This window comes from Myxocyprinus asiaticus, chromosome 4, assembly GCF_019703515.2.
Source record: "Myxocyprinus asiaticus isolate MX2 ecotype Aquarium Trade chromosome 4, UBuf_Myxa_2, whole genome shotgun sequence".
NCBI classification, from domain to species: domain Eukaryota; kingdom Metazoa; phylum Chordata; class Actinopteri; order Cypriniformes; family Catostomidae; genus Myxocyprinus; species Myxocyprinus asiaticus.
The window spans coordinates 22642856-22660737 of NC_059347.1; the positions used below are offsets into that span (position 1 = coordinate 22642856).

A 17882-nucleotide genomic window follows, 5' to 3' on the forward strand; every position below is an offset into this window, starting at 1 on the left:
GTTAAAATAGGTGTGGGTGAGAAACAGATCACTTTCACCTTCTTCTTCTTGTGTTTTTGGTGATTCACATTCTTCATGCATATCGCCCCCTACTGGCCAGGGAGAATAATTTCTAGTTTCTCACCCACACCTATCCTATCACTTCTGAAGATACGGATTAAAACACTGGAATCGTATGGGTTACCTTTATGTGCTTTAGAGAGCGTCAACATTTTGGCACCCATTCACTTGCATTATATGGACCTACAGAGCTGAAATATTCTTCTAAAAATCATAATTTGTGTTTGCAGAAGAAAGAAAGTCTGGGATGGCATGAGGGTGAGTAAATGATGAGAGAATTTTCAATTTTGGGTGAACTATCCCTTTAATTTTGAAAACAAAGTGTATGATGAGATCCTTGTAATCACACTTGATATAAAAACAAAAGATAATGCAAGTCATTAGTAATTAGTCTATGAACAGCAATTGTCTATAGTCAAAACCACAGTGAAGATGTTATGAAATCACCATCAGCTTTTTATGTGTTATGTGTAAAAAGATTGCTACTCCACCCTACAGGTGGCCAGAGTATGGCGGAGGTTGATCCAGGTGAGGGAGGGGGAGGAAGGGGTGCAGAATTCAGAGCTGCTGGAGCTGTGGAGAGGGATGACCAGTCTGCTGCAGGCCAGTGTGGAGGATCAGGACAATGAGACTCAGCAGCACGTCAGTCAAAACTGTTTGGATTCTGCCCTGCTGTTAGCACAATGCGTTTTAGCTTTGTTTGTAATTTTATGAGCACTTTGTTTTAGTCTTATGGCCAGGTGGCAGATAACAAGTGTTCCATGTATTTTTATTGTTTGAATGGGTGCATTTCTTTCCACAACAGCTTATATCAGCATTTGAAAGAGCTTTGCAACTGACTGGAGATGTACCCAGTGAAGACCACAAGAGCATCTCAGAGGATTACATTAAATGTCTTGCTAAGGTTGCCAAACAACTGTATACACAACCATGAGAGAAATATTGCAACATTTATCAATGCAGCAAAGCATTTGATTGAATTTTTTCACTATCTTCAGCTTCCTCATGAGGTGGCCAAGCTAAAGGAGGTGTGTGATGCCATGCTGTCCCTCTATCCAAAGTGTTCCTACCCTCTAGAAGCCCTCAGTGAGCACTACATCAAAACTGGTGAGTTTATTTATTTGCGTACATGCATAATTTTACCCTGGAACGGTCAACAGAGTCCGATTAAAATCAAGGCAGAAAACACAGAATTTGTATCTATTTGTCAGTCTCTTAAAAGTACGAAAAATTCCTGTTTCTCTTGGTGGAAATATACAAAGCTCCTGTTGGATATTTTAAGCTGACATAGTGATCAGGTGAATGACCTTAGATTTGTGCTATCGTGTCACTGATGTTTCTGTGTTGGCAGGTGACTGCAGTGAGGAAGCCATTCACTGCTTTAGTCGCCTCTCAGAACTGGATCCAAACAACTCACTCACTCACTTTGGCCTCGGTATTAAAGCTTTTCAGGAAAAGAAATATGAGGATGCCATCAAGAATATTAGTCTGGGTGAGTGCATAAATAAATACCACATGTGCTTTAGTCTGTGCTCACTATGCCAGGGTCATCAAGGAGGATTGCTTAAATACAATGTCATATTGTTGCATTCATGTGCAGTTGTATACTGAACAGTAATTCTGTTCTCAAAGCATACAATGTTGAATAAATGTAATATTTAACTGTTTTATTTTATTTGTCTTCAGGACTGAAGCGAATGCGATCCTCCATCATCGGCTGGTATAATATGGCTCAGGCTGAACTGAAAATGCATAGATACTCTGACAGTGCCACATCTTCCAGCCAAGGTGCTTTGTGTATTCAATAACTGGATCCAGCTATCCAACAAACTGTGCTAGGGAAGTGGAGAGGGCTAAATTGGAAATCCCATTTGTATGTTCAGGGCTAAATTCGAGTATGGGGAACTCTGAGGCTTGGACTCAGAAGCTGCAGAGGTTGAGACTAGAGGCTCTGGTTAGGACTGGGACAGAAAAGGATGCTGATGAAGCTCTGAAGTTACTTGCTCAGGTATAGTTTTATACCAGACACTGTTATTGCACTGTAAAGTCTGATATAGAGCAACAGTTTGACAACAGATGCTAATATATGTTTGATTTTTAAGATCATCAATTTGATTCATAATATTAAGTATAAAAGTATCTTATTTTAGATTTCAGATGCCCAAAATGACCCAGTGCTTTTAGCTTTAAAGGGAAGAGCTCACCTGCAAAAAGGCCAAACTGAGGAAGCATTTGAGGTGATGATGTTTCTCATTTCGACCTGATAAAAAAAACAAAAAAAAAACATCTTTCTCAATATATTGTTATAGTATATTATAAGTATTTTTTTTATTTTTTTATATAAAAACTTTGGAAATCTGGTAATGTTTGAAATAACTCTGTTTCTTACAGGTTTCTGCTGAGCTGCTTTGCTCTCACCCAGGCTCTGTGGAGGGTCTCACTCTGAAGGGACTTGCATATTGTGCTAAAGATGAACACAAGCAGGCAGAGGAGAGGTTTGAAACCCATCCTACACACACACACACACACACAAACCAATACACACACACTTAAACACATTCATCCCCCTTGTGTTTATCTATCTAATGTTTAGCTATCTTGAGGCTTTGTCCCAGAGCCCAGAGAATGGGGAGTTGTACTTCTTGCTGGGGCGCCTGTATTGGAACATGGGCGAAGAAACTCGGAGGGACCGGAGCAAAGCCCACACACATTTACTGAAGGTGAGCCCATATGTACCAGTCCTTACTCTTAATCATTATAGCACAGGGTACGTAGAATTTCCAAATCACTTCTTCTTGTTTTTATTAGCATTTTCCATACTGTCCCAAATTTTTGGGTGTTGTATATTGATAACAAAATAAATTATGATTTGGTTTGCTTTCAGGCTGCTAAACTGGACCCGTATCTTGGTTCAGTGTTTCGTTTCCTGGGTCATTACTACAGGGAGGTGGCAAAAGACCCGAGCAGGGCCAGAGGCTGCTATAAGAGAGCATTTGAGCTGGATTCCTCTGACACAGAGGCTGGAGCTGCTACTGTGGACCTCAGCATGGAGCAGGGAGACATGGTGAGTGAAGAAATGTTGCATTAATCCAGGACAGTCCCGTAGACGATTTGCTCTGCTGTCCACTGTGTAGCTGTCCTTAGCTCAAATTCATCTTCAGTGGGTTTAATGTCTGTGTTACATGTTCTCTGTGGTTTAGGACTCAGCTCTGGCTGTGCTGCAGTCAGTAACAGACAGAGCCACTCCTGGCTCTGCTAAATGGGCCTGGATGAGGAGGGGGCTCTACCATCTGAAGGTTGGTCAGCACCAACAGGCTATTGCAGAGTGAGTGAATCGATTGTACAATTTCAGCTTGTAAGTGATAATAAAATTTGTTAGACTGGACCTGGATGCTGTGATCGGCAGATATTTTTAAAGACCGTATTTAATGTAACCACAAGAAAGTTGCCAGCTGTTATAATTTAATAATGGGGCTCTACAAAAAGGATGGTCCGACGCTGGTATGACAGAATTGGTGGAAGTGTCACTTGTCCTATATCAGCGAATACTGCATTGTCCTATATCAGATGATCGTGCACATGTGTTTTTATGCTTTGCAAACATTTGGTTTTGTGTGATGTATTGAACTATTTTTTTTTTTTTAATTGTGCTGGTTTAAATGTCACCAAAGTAATTTTATCTAACTGGCTATCAAAGATTAGGTTTTGGCAAAATTGAAAGAATGATCAGATAATTGTGGAAGCATCAAAGAAATCAGTAATGTTTGCACAGTTTGCTATCCCTTTACCAGCTAATCATGAAAGTGTGTGTATAAATTCATAGCTTTCATGAAGTAACGATAGCTGCATTTTTTTTAGCTATTATTGCTCATTAAAAACCTCATCAATAATTTAGAGTAAAACGTTTTTTTTTTGTGTGTAAAGAAAGCTTAGTTAAATTAAATGAATTGTTTTTTGAGGTGCATCCAGTAAAAATCTTTGCAGATAAAGAATCCTATTGCATTTGCAGTTGCTCTATAATAGTTATTAATAGTATATTACAAAATTGCATCCATCCATGCATCCATATTATTGACACATTTCTGCTTTGGTCTCAGTCTGCAGGCGGCATTGAGGGCTGATCCTCAGGATTGGGTGTGCTGGGAGTGTTTGGGTGAGGCCTATCTGAACCGCAGGAGTTTCACAGCTGCTCTGAAAGCCTTCGCTAAAGCACATCTCCTGCAGCCCACCTCCATCTACAGCCTCTATCAGACCGCCGCCATCAAACAGGTCCTGGGGCGCTTTAAAGAGTCCGCCGTCGAGTACAGGCAGATTTTAGAGCAGGAGGACTACGTGCCAGCAATGAAAGGTATGCATTTATTCTGTATTATTGTGTCACTCTATAGGTTAATAACTATTTCACGCAGTATTAGAGGAGACACTTTTTTTTTTTTTTTTTTTTTACCAATTAAAAGCCTTTTAACTGTGTTTTGATTCACAGGTCTTGGTGAATGCTTTTTAGCCTTGGCTAAAAGTGCCCTGGAGGATTATCTAGATGGCAGAGCAGTAGACCTGATACAGAACGCCATCCATTACCTCTTTAGGTAGGCTGTTTTGTAAGCATCAAAGTCCATTGGGAAGGGGGAACTTTTAAAGAGTAAATGTAATCATCTCTGTGTGAAATTAGTTTTCAAGGGTGTCTTCCAGTGTTTATTGGTTCAGTCTCACTCCTCGTGTAAATGTTCTTAGAGCGGTCCAGCAAAGGCCAGACTTGTCCTGTCTGTGGAAGTTGCTTGGCGATGCCTGCACCACCTCCAGAACTGTATCGCCAAACCGGGCCAAAGTGCTGGTACCCGGAGCCCTGTGTGGAATGGAACCACCTGATCAAAGCCAAACACTGGACCAGAGACAGCTCCTCACTCTTGGAGAAAGGTGAAAGATACAGTCATAATAGTTCATAATAGCATTTTTTTCTAGTTCATATTTCATAGATGGATTCATGGATTGAAACACAGTATTTTGCAAATCATGAAATCAAAATTGCTTTTATGTGGCTTTTAGTCCATGTTTGTTAGCTTTGAGGCCATTGACTGAATATGTGAGCGAACTCCTAAAGAGTTTTTTTTTTTTTTTTTTTTTGCATAAGTATGCATTTTAAAATGTACACTTTCTCTTCTGGGAAATCAGACCAAAAATATTTATGACCCATAGGGGTGGGGGGGAAAAATAGATTCTGTTGCAAGTTATGATTCTTGAGACTTTAAAATGGTCTCACTGATGAAAAAGAAATTTTGAATTAAAAATGTACTTGTTTAGCTTAATACTAATACAATATTTGATAGATAATATAGGAAGCTATATTTGTGCAGAGTTCCACACAAACAGGTTTTCTCTCAGAGAAGTTTTGTATCTTCATTTCTTTACGTTTAATCCTTTAATTGCTGTGTACAGCAATCAAAATGCTGCTTGTTCTCTGTCAGATGTCAAATCCTCTGCTGTGGATACTGTTTCTGTTACTATGCATAATCCACAGGCTTATTTTTGAGGCAGCTGTAAAAAGGCCCATCCAACTGTTGGATGGAACTTCATGTTGCAAACCCACAATTTATAATCTTAACAGCTATAAATGTGGAGTGTCGTGTGCTTCAACAGTCTTTTTAGCAAGTCAGTTCACTCGGCGGCCATCTTAAGAACGCTTCCGGACAGCTATTTTTCTATGTAAAGAAGTGGCATGACAGTGCAGCTCCTATCTACTTGAATGGGGAAAGTCCAAAATGTTTGGTCAAGATTATGATCAAAGGACATATTTTAAATTAGCAGTAAAATCTGACAACACTGGTATCATAAATTGTGCTTCTTTATCTTAGATTACGCTCAAAAACGAAATTTTCCCGGCTTGTATCGCTAATGCGCGTGTGCATTCTCAAGTTGATTGACAGGTGATGTCTGTATCTAAAAGGTGATTGGCTCTTTTACCTGTAAGGTGGCACTTCCTTTCTACATCTGTTGACTGTTGGGCATTCCTATTTCTCCCAACCATTTTAATAGAAGTGGCCCGTCTCTGCAAAATAGTCTCTGGCTTTAAGCAGTTTCATTGAAGCATGTCATTCTGCATCCTGCATGCGCATACGCGGTTTTGTGCCACTGTGTATTGGAGCTTTTTATGCTTCTTATTTGTCTTACTTTAATAGGTTTGTAGGATAAGAGTTTATTGTAATTTAGCCAATTGTTTTAGTTTAGTAACCATTAGTTACCTTAAAGGGATGTGCTTAGCATCTATAAATCCCTATGAAACACGTCTGATTGGGGAACAGACATAATGCAGCCTAATTATACATGGGTTCCTTAACACAGACATGTCGACTAATAGCTCAGACAACGCACCGACTGGTCGATTGGTTGTTTTGCACACCCCTACCTTGTATTACGGAATGTCTTTTATAGACATTTCTTTTAGAGAAAAAGGAGTTAACACAGCTAAATACAGTATTAGAACATCAAATTGCTATACTAGCAGAATTACAATACTTTAAAAATCACAACAGATATAGAATCAGCATGTAAATATCATTGTAATATCAAATCGGGAGGTTTGTGGCAATTTCCAGACCTAATGACCCATTCTGCATTCATGGTGTATCCAAATTTTTTTCCAATCAGTTGCTCTCTAGAATGAGAATTATTGAAAATCATGGTTTATAGCTTAAACTAAAGGCTATTTAAAAATAACTGAATTACTGTTGCAAACTTTACTTTCCCAGGTGCTTTGGTCGTGCTTTGAAACTGATGCCTGAGGCACCCGGTCTGTGGTGTGACCTTGGCCTGAACATCTACCACCAATCCAGACTGCTCAAATCTCAGTATCCTGAAGAGGACTCTCAGCCCCTGCTGGAGAAAGCTATGCAGGTACATGACCTGACCTGGGTTCAGTAGTTCATGTTTTCATGAAGAGGTTCATTAATAAAGCTAATGCACTGGTTTTGTTTGGCTCTTTTTAACAGTGTGTAAAGAAGGCTGTCATGCTGGATAGTGCCAGTCACACATACTGGAACACCCTTGGAGTGGTTGCCATGGCAAAGGGTTAATAACCATATGAACTCTAGATTCTCTTCTTTCTATACTTTATTAGTCTGTTGTTATTCATTTTGATATACCGTTAAGTGTAACTGGAAGATGTGGGATGCTGTTCTTTTATAGTGGTGTAATGATATTGGATTGTTCTGTATTTTAAGGATGGGGATCTCAGGTGGGCCTGGGTAGCTCAGCGAGTATTGACGCTGACTACCAACCCTGGAGTCGCGAGTTCGAATCCAGGGTGTGCTGAGTGACTCCAGCCAGGTCTCCTAAGCAACCAAATTGGCCCGGTTGCTGGGGAGGGTAGAGTCACATGGGGTTACCTCCTCATGGTCGCTATAATATGATTCGCTCTTGGTGGGGCGCGTGGTGAGTTGTAAGTGGATGCTGCGGAGAATAACGTGGGCCTCTACAAGCACTCCGTCTCCGCGGTAACGCGCTCAACAAGCCACGTGAATAGATGCGCGGATTGATGTTCTCAGACGTGGAGGCAGCTGAGATGCGTCCTCCACCACCCAGATTGAGGCATATCACTACACCACCACGAGGACTTAGAGCGCATTGGGAATTGCACATTGCAAATTGGGGAGAAAAGGGGAGAAAATCCACACAAAAAGAAAAAAGGATGGGGATCTCAGTTAATGTTAAATTCTGCTTTTATATTTCAGGTATTGAAAACTTTGCTCTTGCACAACACAGCTTCATCAAATCTGTCAAAGCTGAGTCAAATGTAAGTGCTGAAAGAAAACAAACTAAAATCTGGGACTCACTTGTTAAACTTCTGGGATGATATGAAATGTGCAATGTGTCATGATCATTTTTCAGAATGTGATTGCATGGACCAACCTCGGTGCTTTATATCTGAAGAAGGGAAATATAGAGGTAACGTGAAGGTTATAACTCGGTTAAACATGTTTAAAAGTCATTACATTTAAAGCCACAATAATCATCATTTGTTTTAAAATATTTTTAGCTCTCTCATGAAGCTTTCAAGATTGCTCAATCTTTAGAGCCCCTCTATGTGAACTGCTGGATCGGACAGGTACACCATACATCAGACCAAAAGTTAATATAATATCCAGATTTTAGTAACACTTTACAATAGCTAATGTTAATGTATACAACTTTACATTTAGAAAATGTATTTGAAATGACCATTAACCAAGATTAATAAGTGCTGTGAAAAAGATTGCTTATTGATAGATCATGCTAATATTAAAAAATACAACCTTATTGTAAAGTGTTAACCCTTCCTTTGGTCCACTTAGTAGATCTAACATCTTTCTCATCACAGGCCCTCATTGCCGAGACAGTTGGAAGTTACGACACCATGGACCTTTTCAGACATACCACAGAACTGAGCACTCATGTACGTCTAGTCACTTTGTCTATGTATATGTGTATTTTTAACTTATGCAACTGACATACATATGCATTTCCTCAATATATGTTGGACCTCTACATCTAAACAGTTTCTTGTTTAAATGTACAGTACTTTGTATTAACATATTTATATGATGTTAGACGGAGGGAGTGAAGGGTTATGCATATTGGGTTTGCTCCACGCTTCTGGATAAGAGCAACAGAGACTCTGAGCTCTACCTCTACAACATAGTCCAGATGAATGCTGTCTCTGCTGCCCAGGTGGCTCTGAGCAAGTACACAGGTATGAGAACACACACATAATATTTCATTAATGTACCAAAATGACATTGGAACTACTGTATATCTTACTAGTAATGCAGCTGAAGTTGCTAGACAAAGTTAAAAATGTGTTCCCTCCGCAAGGTTCAGAAAATGGTCCATATGACAGTGATTGATTATTTAAAGATGGAATGAGGTTATCAGGCTCACTGTACTCGCATTTTTTCCACATCAGAGAGGATTCAGACAGACCCTGATGCCTTCATCATGCTCGGATACCTGAACACACACCTGCAGCTGAAGAAACAAGCAACTGAGGCATATCGCAGGTTTGGAAGGCTCAAGCTAATTATGAATTTGGTGTGTCTGTTTCTCTGGAATTAGAAAGTGCTTTTCAATTATGGCCCATTAACATCATGGTGTGCTGTTAATAAAACACACTATAGTTTTTGAAATTCTGTCCAAATACACAAATTCAATTAATCTGAAACAAGAAATATAGAAAGTTAATATCACTGGCATAGAAGGCATTTTTTTATCATTTTTTTAGTACATGTGCAGTACTTTTAGACCAGGTAAGAATTTAATGGGAGCTAAGCTCTAGTGGACTCTACACGACTCAATCTCATCTCCTTTGATGTTTTGAGTTGGCGACTGGTCTGCGACGAGAAGTCTCAGATCTCATGACAAATGGTCATATTGTGTGCGCACTCCTGCAACATGCAGAGACTAGACCCAGATGACAGTTTTCAAAACAGCTTGAAATCTAGACGTCTTGCCATCAGGTGTGAGCACTGTCCCGACAAGTGAGAGACCGTTATGAGCCAAAACCAATTAAATATAGAGAGAGCGAAAGAGAAGTGCAAGGTATTAGGGAGCAGGACGACAAAAAAAATTAATAAAAATACAGTTTCACCCACATCTCCCTACCCGCTGTCTTTTATATTTATTTATTTATTTATTTATTTTCTCCCCTTTTCTCCCCAATTTGGAATGCCCAATTTCCAATGTGCTCTAAGTCCTCGTGGTACCGTAGTGACTCCCTTCAATCCGGGTGGCGGAGGACAAATCTCAGTTGCCTCCGTGTCTCAGACCGTCAATCCGTGCATCTTATCACATGGCTTGTTGAGCGCGTTACCACGGAGACATGGCACGTGTGGAAGCTTCATGCTATTCTCCGCGGTAACACGCACAACTCAACACGCACCCCAACAAGAGCGAACCACATTATAGCGACCATGAGGAGGCTACCCCATGTGACTCTACCCTCCCTAGCAACCGGGCCAATTTGGTTGCTTAGGAGACCTGGCTGGAGTCACTCAGCACGCCTTGGATTTGAACTCGCGACAAATTAACGTAAACAAGTGTAAAAACGGGCGTGAGCGGTTCTTTCATGTTTGTTGAAAAAGGAGAGCAAGGTATTGGGTAGCAGGAGACAACAATAATAAAATAAATAAATAAATAAATGACCCACATCTCCCTACTCGCTGATTTTATTATTTTCTGCTGTTTTATAATTTTTTTCCTTTGCAAATGGTGCCAATAAGCGCAAAAACGGACGAGAGCCATTCTTTCATGTTTGTTGATTTGTGAATGAATTTTATTATCTTAATTTTAAGATGCATTTTGGGCGATCCGTTTGAAACAGGATGACACTAAAGGCAGCTATAACCGTCGGTTTTTCGCCAGTAACGTGCGGATTTAAAGGGAAATAAGTGTACAATCTGAAAATTTAAAAAAGCGAATGCATTAGCATGCACAATAGGGACAAAAATATGAGCAGCGTGCACACTAGAAGCTCAATTACAGGTACTGCACTAAAATAACTAAATCTGCTCTAAACGCCATGTTTGCGGATAATTAAGAGAAACTGTGCACTGGTTTTTAGCTATATATTTCTCGTCTTTTAATTTTTGTGATTTATTATCATTCATTAATACACAGACGTAATGAATCAGAGACTATCTCATCAAAATTGGAACACAAGTGGTCAAAAGAGACGACCAGGTGTAACGGTGATGTGTCCCGCTTGTACATTTGTGATCGGATCACCCAAAACGCATAGTAATTCCAGTGTACACATGGTCTCAGTCAGGGACGAATGGTCATGTATTGATACACTACAGTCTTGTATTGTGCACCAGCATGACGGAAAACAAGACTGTGTGATTTGCAGAGCGCCGACTGCAAGTCGTGTAGTGTATGCTTGGCTTAGGGGAAAAAAGGCCACAGAGAGATACAAAAAATGTACTTTAAATTAAAAATATGGCAAACAATGGCTTTTGTTTTGTTTTTTGGTAACAATATTATTTGATAGTATTTTATTTTTGGCCTAGTTATATTATCACATGAAAGTTGATGTTCATCTCATTTTGTAAATAACAGCCTATCTAATTGTTCAGATTGTAATTTATTTCAGTGTGTTGCGTATTTGACATAAAATGATGAAATGCTGTTTGTTTTATATAGTTTTTCATAAAAGTACAAATGCCCCTGAAAATCAGAACTGGGAGCAAATATTTCCCCTTAATAAAAAGGTTAATTTCTCACACTGATCTAGACCCTACAGGTAATATGTGGATATATTTGTGGATATATTTTGTTATCTCCAGAGCTGCAGACTTGCTTCAGGCGTCCCCTCACACTGAGAAGCTCAGCTTTGCTCTGAGGGGCTATGGACGTGCCCTTAGGTAAAAACACTTTGTTGAACTATGCTGGCAGTGATTTCATCTGTGATGACATCATGAGAATTTACAGTGTATAATAATGGACAGGTGTGTTTAGTATGCAATGTGTGTTGTTTTTAACAGTGATGATGGGCAGTGGGAAGAGGCAGTCCGTATTTATACCTCCACACCACTAGAAGAGCTGCATGACCTCACAGGACTGGCGCTCACGTGCTATAGGACAGGACGCCTACAAGAGAGCATTCAGGGTGAGCCGTCATTGCCATATCACTCTTGTTTAATGCAGGGTTCCCATGCTCATGGAAAACCTTGAACCTTGAAAAATCCTGGAAATTAATCAAATCTTAAAAAGTCATGGAGAAGGAATGGAAATAGTGAATATAAATTTGTCTAGTTACGGTTAGCTCTGAAATATTTCATCAGCCACAAATTGCTCTTCATCAGTGCAATCTCTATGAATAATAAAAAAAATCCTTATCTAGCAATCACAAATGACTGGAAAATTCATGGTTATTCTAGTATCATCTCTCTTCAACATTACATTTTGTGGGTGTGTGTTTGTGTGCAATTTCCAGCTTATGAGAAAGCCCTTGCAGTTGCCTCCAGTGAGAAGGAAAAGGCCTATATACTCACTGCACTGGCTCTGTTACAGCACAGGCTGGGCAGCATGGACCTCGCCAAAGCTCTGCTATTCAAGTGGTGAGCCAACAACTCGACTATATCTGCAAGCAACACTTCTCTGCTTCAAAAGTCCACAGCTTAACCTCTCTCCTTTTGGCTTATATGTTTTTGTGTTCAGTTCATTGTTGAAAGAGCCTGTTCCAGAGAGTCTGCAGTGTCTGTGTGCTCTGGGTTTGGTTCATGGTGACGTTACCCTGGCAAGTGCCACGCTCACAGAACTGCTAAAGCTGGGGGAGCCTGTAGAAGGTGCTGTGGAGGAGCGATGTCTGCTCACCTGCACTGTGCTGGCTCTACAGGGCAAGTTTAGCAGTGTTCACAGGGAGGCTGCGAGAGCTATACACAGGTACTGATGCTGTGTAATATTTACAGTTACACCATCTCCTACTCCTAACCTGATACAACACAATAAAACGACAAGCAATGGATTAAGTCCTATCTTCTCAATTTTAATAGGAGTTTTTTTCTAACAAGCTATGATCTATTTCTGTTGCGCCATGATTGGTTGTCCCGCCCACTTTGAAATATCATTGGTCCAAAATCCTGCTCCATGTTGCTGTATATTAAAATGTCAAATATGTTCTGATTGGCTGTGATTTTGTTTCATGCAGCAACTTTTAGCAGAAATCCCACATGGTTGTGATTTCCAGCCCTGAAAACGTCATGGAAATTTTTGTAGTGAATAAAAAGCCATACACGGCTCCAAAATATTTGTAAGTGCAATCTCTAAATGACTGGAAAAGTCATGGAAATTCAAAGGTCAAAAGGTGTGAGAACTCTGTTTCAATGTTAGAACACAGAGTTATTAGAAGCCAGACTCATTAAAGAAAGACTGTTCACTATTAATTATTCACTTGAATTATTGAGTATTCATCTGGCCTCATTAGATCTTGTTGAGTGGGAATAGAGGACCTTGATTAGATTAAGGGCTCTCCTTTGTTTGTCCTATAAGCTTGTGACCTTTTCGATGTCCAATGTCCTCCTTCAATCTGCATTGTACAAGGATCTGAAACGTTCAAATGCTATTAAATGGAAGAGTTTTAAATCTCATTATCCTCGGGTCTGAATCATTACATTTGGTTAATTAAATTCAAAGGTCAAACGAGGCACCAGAACAGACAGTGTTCTGATATGGTATCAGAAGAATTCTGTGTCTTTAGATTTGAATTTTGTATTTTTTTAATTTGACAATTATCTAAAAATGTAACTACTTTGATAGGAACCCGGGAAATCCATCTCTCTGGGCTCTACTCTCCAGACTGGTTCCACAGTACTGCCCCAACAAAGCTGGTGTGAGTATTCACAAGATATTTAAGAAGAAATAACATGCTCAAAGAAATAATTAACACAAAAATAAAAATGTCATCTACTCAATTAATTAACAAGTAATGAGAATTGTTGAAGAATCGCCCCGCTACTCTCTTCCATACAACGACTTTTCATGGTGACGTGCTTGACAACTGTCAAGGTACAAAAAGGACCACAGAGAACCATAAAAGTAGTCCATACAATTTGTATGCTCTACTCCAAGTCTTCTGAAGCCATACAATAGGCTTGTGAAGAACAGTCCGAAATTTAGGTTGTTATTCACTGAAAATCTAAATAACAGCAAAACTGGCACAACATGCCAGTGTGCCGTTTTAGAATCTAATGCGATTGAGAATGAGACATTAGAGCTTTGGTGGAGCATTTACACAAGAACTTAAACACCTTTTCCTGAACGCGGAAGTTTAAAATTTCCACTCTCCAGTGTTTTCACTCACATCGGCGTAATTCTTAGCGGGTAATGTAATGTTTAAAGTATTACATTTGTAAAAATTGTCAAAAAACGTGGCTGTATAGTGTCGGTACTTCACAGAGTCGAGATTACCCTTTTTTATTGACAGTAGGGTGTAAATGTCATGAAGCAATGGTCCGAGGTTAGTTGTTATCATTAACTACTTTGAGTTGTTATGACAAAAGCACAAGTTGAGCCTGAGATTAATGTTTACTCCCATTAAAACTTATATGGTTGTTGTTCTCTGTCTGGATCGCTCATTTTGGTAGTTTTTACATTGTCTCGAGACCAGAAACAGAAAACAGGCAAATAGAATCATAATGGCGCCACCCAGTGGTTGTTCAGGAAAACTGTGGATATCACAATCTGTCCCTCACATTAATCTATCGTATAACCATAAAAACTTGGGAGTATAGCTCACAAGTTGTATAGACCTTGTTTTTAACTTTTTTTTTTTTTTTTTTTTTTTTTTTGGAGATTGACAGCAGTGGTCACATGATGTTAGTATTAAGAAAAAGAGCTACATAAAGATTCTTTTGTTCCATGCAACACATTTTTATTTAGATTGACATGTGGGAGAGTAAATAATAATTTTGTGTAAAGAATTTCTATTTTCATTTTATGTGAACTGTTCCCTGTTCCTTTAACCAGCTAAAAATCTTTTTGAAATTGCATGCTATTTGGACAGTGACATTAGATTACTTCAAATTATTATTTGCCATTTCTTAGTGGTGATAAATAACTGAAATTAAAATGTTGATCTGCATTCTGTTTAGGTTTATTTCCACATTGGCTCCTATAAGGATGTGATATATAAAATTGTTCACGATTGCTTTCATATCTTCGTCAGGGAGGCGCTGTGGCAGGAAGTGTGGCATGTCACGCCAGCTTGACGCTTGGAAAGGTATCGTTTTTAACCTTCTTGTATAAAGTGTTTGAAATCAAATGCCAAGATCATTCTCTGTTAAAGTGTTCAACTCTTTTCTGTCTGTAGAGGGCGTTGCTGTACAGTGGAGTGAATCAGTTGGCCTCAGGCCGTCACTCTGGTGAGGACAGAAGACAAAATGCTCTGAAAACTATTCAGAGAGCCGTGCTGCTGTGTCCAGGTAAACTAAATACCACCACACTTCAGTTTTCCTTAAGGTTGAGTGTTTTGTGGTGGTTACCTAATGGTGTATCTTAGATGTAAACATTAAAAAATAACAGTTCCTTAGTAGTTTTGAACCAGGAATTGGTAAATGTTGCTTTTCCCTGCATTCCTGGTCTATTACCATTGTGCTTTTGACATAGGAACTGTCCCCACAATTAAAGACACTCTTAAAGATAAGTCACAATAAATACAATTTTCTTTCCTGTGATGTTATGCAGAATGTTACCCTACGTTATCACTCACTTTCATTACAACTTTTTCTATTACATTGTTTTGTTTTTGTTAGTCTTCACTCTATTTACTGTTAGTTTTAGTATAGTTTTAGTTTTTTAGTTTTTTTTTTTAAGCTAAAACTGTTCTTTCAGTGTGTTCAGTTTTTAATTTATATTTTATTTTATTTTAGGGCTAAAATAATTAATGTGTTAACTGAGATCATTTAAATATGTTTAAAAGCGTTATATATTTCCAAGGCCTGTCTATTGTTATCACTATCTAGTGGCATATTTATCTTTCTGATATACCATGTGTCAGAAACTACAATTAATTTGTGGTCACTAATGACAATGTTTTCATGTAGTTTTCATCGGCAGTAATAGCACATTTTGTGGACTTCACAGAAATAAAGACTATAAGTCCACATCAAATACGCCATTTGGGAAAGGGCCTGCATGGGTTTAGCCTCTTATGACTGAAACTAGCGACAACACGATAGAATCTGAACATGAGCCTGAGATTCATCATAAACACATCAGCAGTCTGATCATCAGCAACAGGAAAGACAAAGAAAATCTGAGATTATCAGTTTTTGGATATCTTGAAAAGCTGATAAAAGAACAGTTTCATAACACTGAAATGAAATTATGAAAACATTCCATTTGGCTCCTGAGACCTTTGCGTAAAACTCGTCAGCACTAAAAAGTGCCAAGTGTAAGGCTGAGTGTGTATGTGAGTCTTCAGAGAGAATGATGGTCTGTATGAAAACTTTGATAACAGACCCTGAGACAAACATATCAGCCTGATGAAATGTAGATGATGATTAGTTTGTGATATGGGTAGCGTTATGGTGATTGACTATTGGATTGATGTTGCAGGGTTACTTACTGTCTCTATATAGCATATATGTTCTCTTTCTGTCACTGTTTGACCAACACAGATGATCCAGCTGGGTGGGCGGGGTTAATGGCTGCCTGTCACACAGAGAACACTGTATGCCTTCTCTCAGGCTCTGCCCCTCGCAGGGAGAATCTGGAGCGGGAACTCATGACCCTGGTGTCGGAAAAAGGTCAGCTGTGTTCATGTGTTTCTTATGTGCTTTTTTTAATTTATTTATTTATTTATTTTTACATTTGTGACCCACATTCTTCAAAATTTGACTGATCTGTCAGTGTATATGTATATACTGTATGCACAGAGAGGTTTCTCTACAAATAATCATTATCTATCAATTTGACAGACTGGGTTGTAAATTGTTCATCATGCTTTATTCATTGGATGTAAATTTCATCTTGATATGCCCAATATTAACATTTTCAATAATTATAAATGACAATTCAAAGGGGTCGTTCACACCAAACACGTTTCTGTGTCTGTCTGCACTGTTTTTCAAATGTTTTTCAATATAAACATGCACTAGATGGACATCTTTGACTGCTGCATCGCATTTCTTTTAACTCCGTGTCAGGTTAAATAGAACTTAAACTTTTAAAAACACATTTAGAGACACCTATGTTCTGTTCTAGCTCAAGAACGTGTTTGCTTTGAATTGTCCCATGTGCACAACCCCCTGTGGGTAGCTTAACTTTAAGTAACAATTCTATCATTTATGGTATGTTATTTGTGCAGTTGCGATAATTTAGGCTTAAATCATTATTTCTTTCTTTTTTTCTTTTTATTTTTTTATCCCCTTTTCTCCCCAATTTGGAATGCCCAATTTCCACTACATAGTAGGTCCTCGTGGTGGCGTGGTTACTCACCTCAATCCGGGTGGCGGAGGACAAGTCTCAGTTGCCTCCGCTTCTGAGACAGTCAATCCGCGCATCTTATCACGTGGCTCGCTGTGCATGACAACACGGAGACTCGCAGCATGTGGAAGCTCATGCTATTCTCCACGATCCACGCGCAATTTAAATCATGGACAATTAAGTGCGACTGCAGTGAAACTGAGAAGTTCTATTTATTAATTCGTTCACAAAAACATTTGATTTGAAGTCAGCAGTATAAATTATTGCTATGTAACCGACTTTAAGTTACCAAATTCTTGCTCAGTAAAATATTGAAATGCATGACATGACACGGTACCACAAGAACTTGTGTGGCAAGAGCTCCTTTAGTCTTGCCATGTGTTGGGTTGTGGGTTCTTGCCTTTTTATTTTTTCCTGCTTTCAAAATGTGAGAAATACAACACTGTGATCTTGCAATCTGGTCACCTGATTTAATGAACAATATCCTATGATTTATTCCACCATTTACAGTATACTACACTTGGAAATCCTCAAATCCACCCTTTATAGAGCATGATGTAAAATGTACACCCCATTCCGTCAAAGTGATGGATAATGATTATTTGTAGCGTAACCTCTCTGTACATATAGTATATACACATACACTGACAGACCAGTCAGATTGTTTCTCCACTACATTTGAAACCTGGTCTCATAGTGAAAACCTGACCCTATATACATTTCTGCAAAACTTGTTAAACGTGTCTCCGTGTACAATTCCCTGCAGTTTTCAGGTGAAATGAACACTAGAGGCGCTACAACAACTGTGTTTTATTCACTTTCACTCAAATCATGACTTTAATGGCTGATTATGACTCTTTATAAATACTTTT

General features: G+C 39.0%; 1 protein-coding gene across 2 annotated transcripts in view; it reads left to right on the forward strand.

The window, feature by feature from the left end:
• LOC127432174 (tetratricopeptide repeat protein 37-like) overlaps positions 1-17882 on the forward strand; it is a 31599-nt gene that overhangs the window by 1431 nt on the left and 12286 nt on the right. For both annotated transcript variants that reach the window (XM_051683033.1, XM_051683041.1), the window contains exons 6-35: positions 559-702; positions 866-964; positions 1059-1167; positions 1412-1552; positions 1747-1848; positions 1944-2068; positions 2211-2297; positions 2452-2555; positions 2654-2780; positions 2945-3124; positions 3261-3385; positions 4158-4408; positions 4541-4643; positions 4789-4971; positions 6801-6945; positions 7041-7119; positions 7782-7843; positions 7939-7995; positions 8087-8155; positions 8408-8482; positions 8638-8779; positions 8993-9086; positions 11370-11447; positions 11568-11692; positions 12020-12143; positions 12244-12468; positions 13342-13414; positions 14750-14803; positions 14894-15005; positions 16203-16331. In XM_051683033.1, coding sequence (XP_051538993.1) covers positions 559-702; positions 866-964; positions 1059-1167; positions 1412-1552; positions 1747-1848; positions 1944-2068; positions 2211-2297; positions 2452-2555; positions 2654-2780; positions 2945-3124; positions 3261-3385; positions 4158-4408; positions 4541-4643; positions 4789-4971; positions 6801-6945; positions 7041-7119; positions 7782-7843; positions 7939-7995; positions 8087-8155; positions 8408-8482; positions 8638-8779; positions 8993-9086; positions 11370-11447; positions 11568-11692; positions 12020-12143; positions 12244-12468; positions 13342-13414; positions 14750-14803; positions 14894-15005; positions 16203-16331 — 3523 coding nt within the window. The remainder of the gene's footprint in view (positions 1-558; positions 703-865; positions 965-1058; positions 1168-1411; positions 1553-1746; positions 1849-1943; positions 2069-2210; positions 2298-2451; positions 2556-2653; positions 2781-2944; positions 3125-3260; positions 3386-4157; positions 4409-4540; positions 4644-4788; positions 4972-6800; positions 6946-7040; positions 7120-7781; positions 7844-7938; positions 7996-8086; positions 8156-8407; positions 8483-8637; positions 8780-8992; positions 9087-11369; positions 11448-11567; positions 11693-12019; positions 12144-12243; positions 12469-13341; positions 13415-14749; positions 14804-14893; positions 15006-16202; positions 16332-17882) is intronic.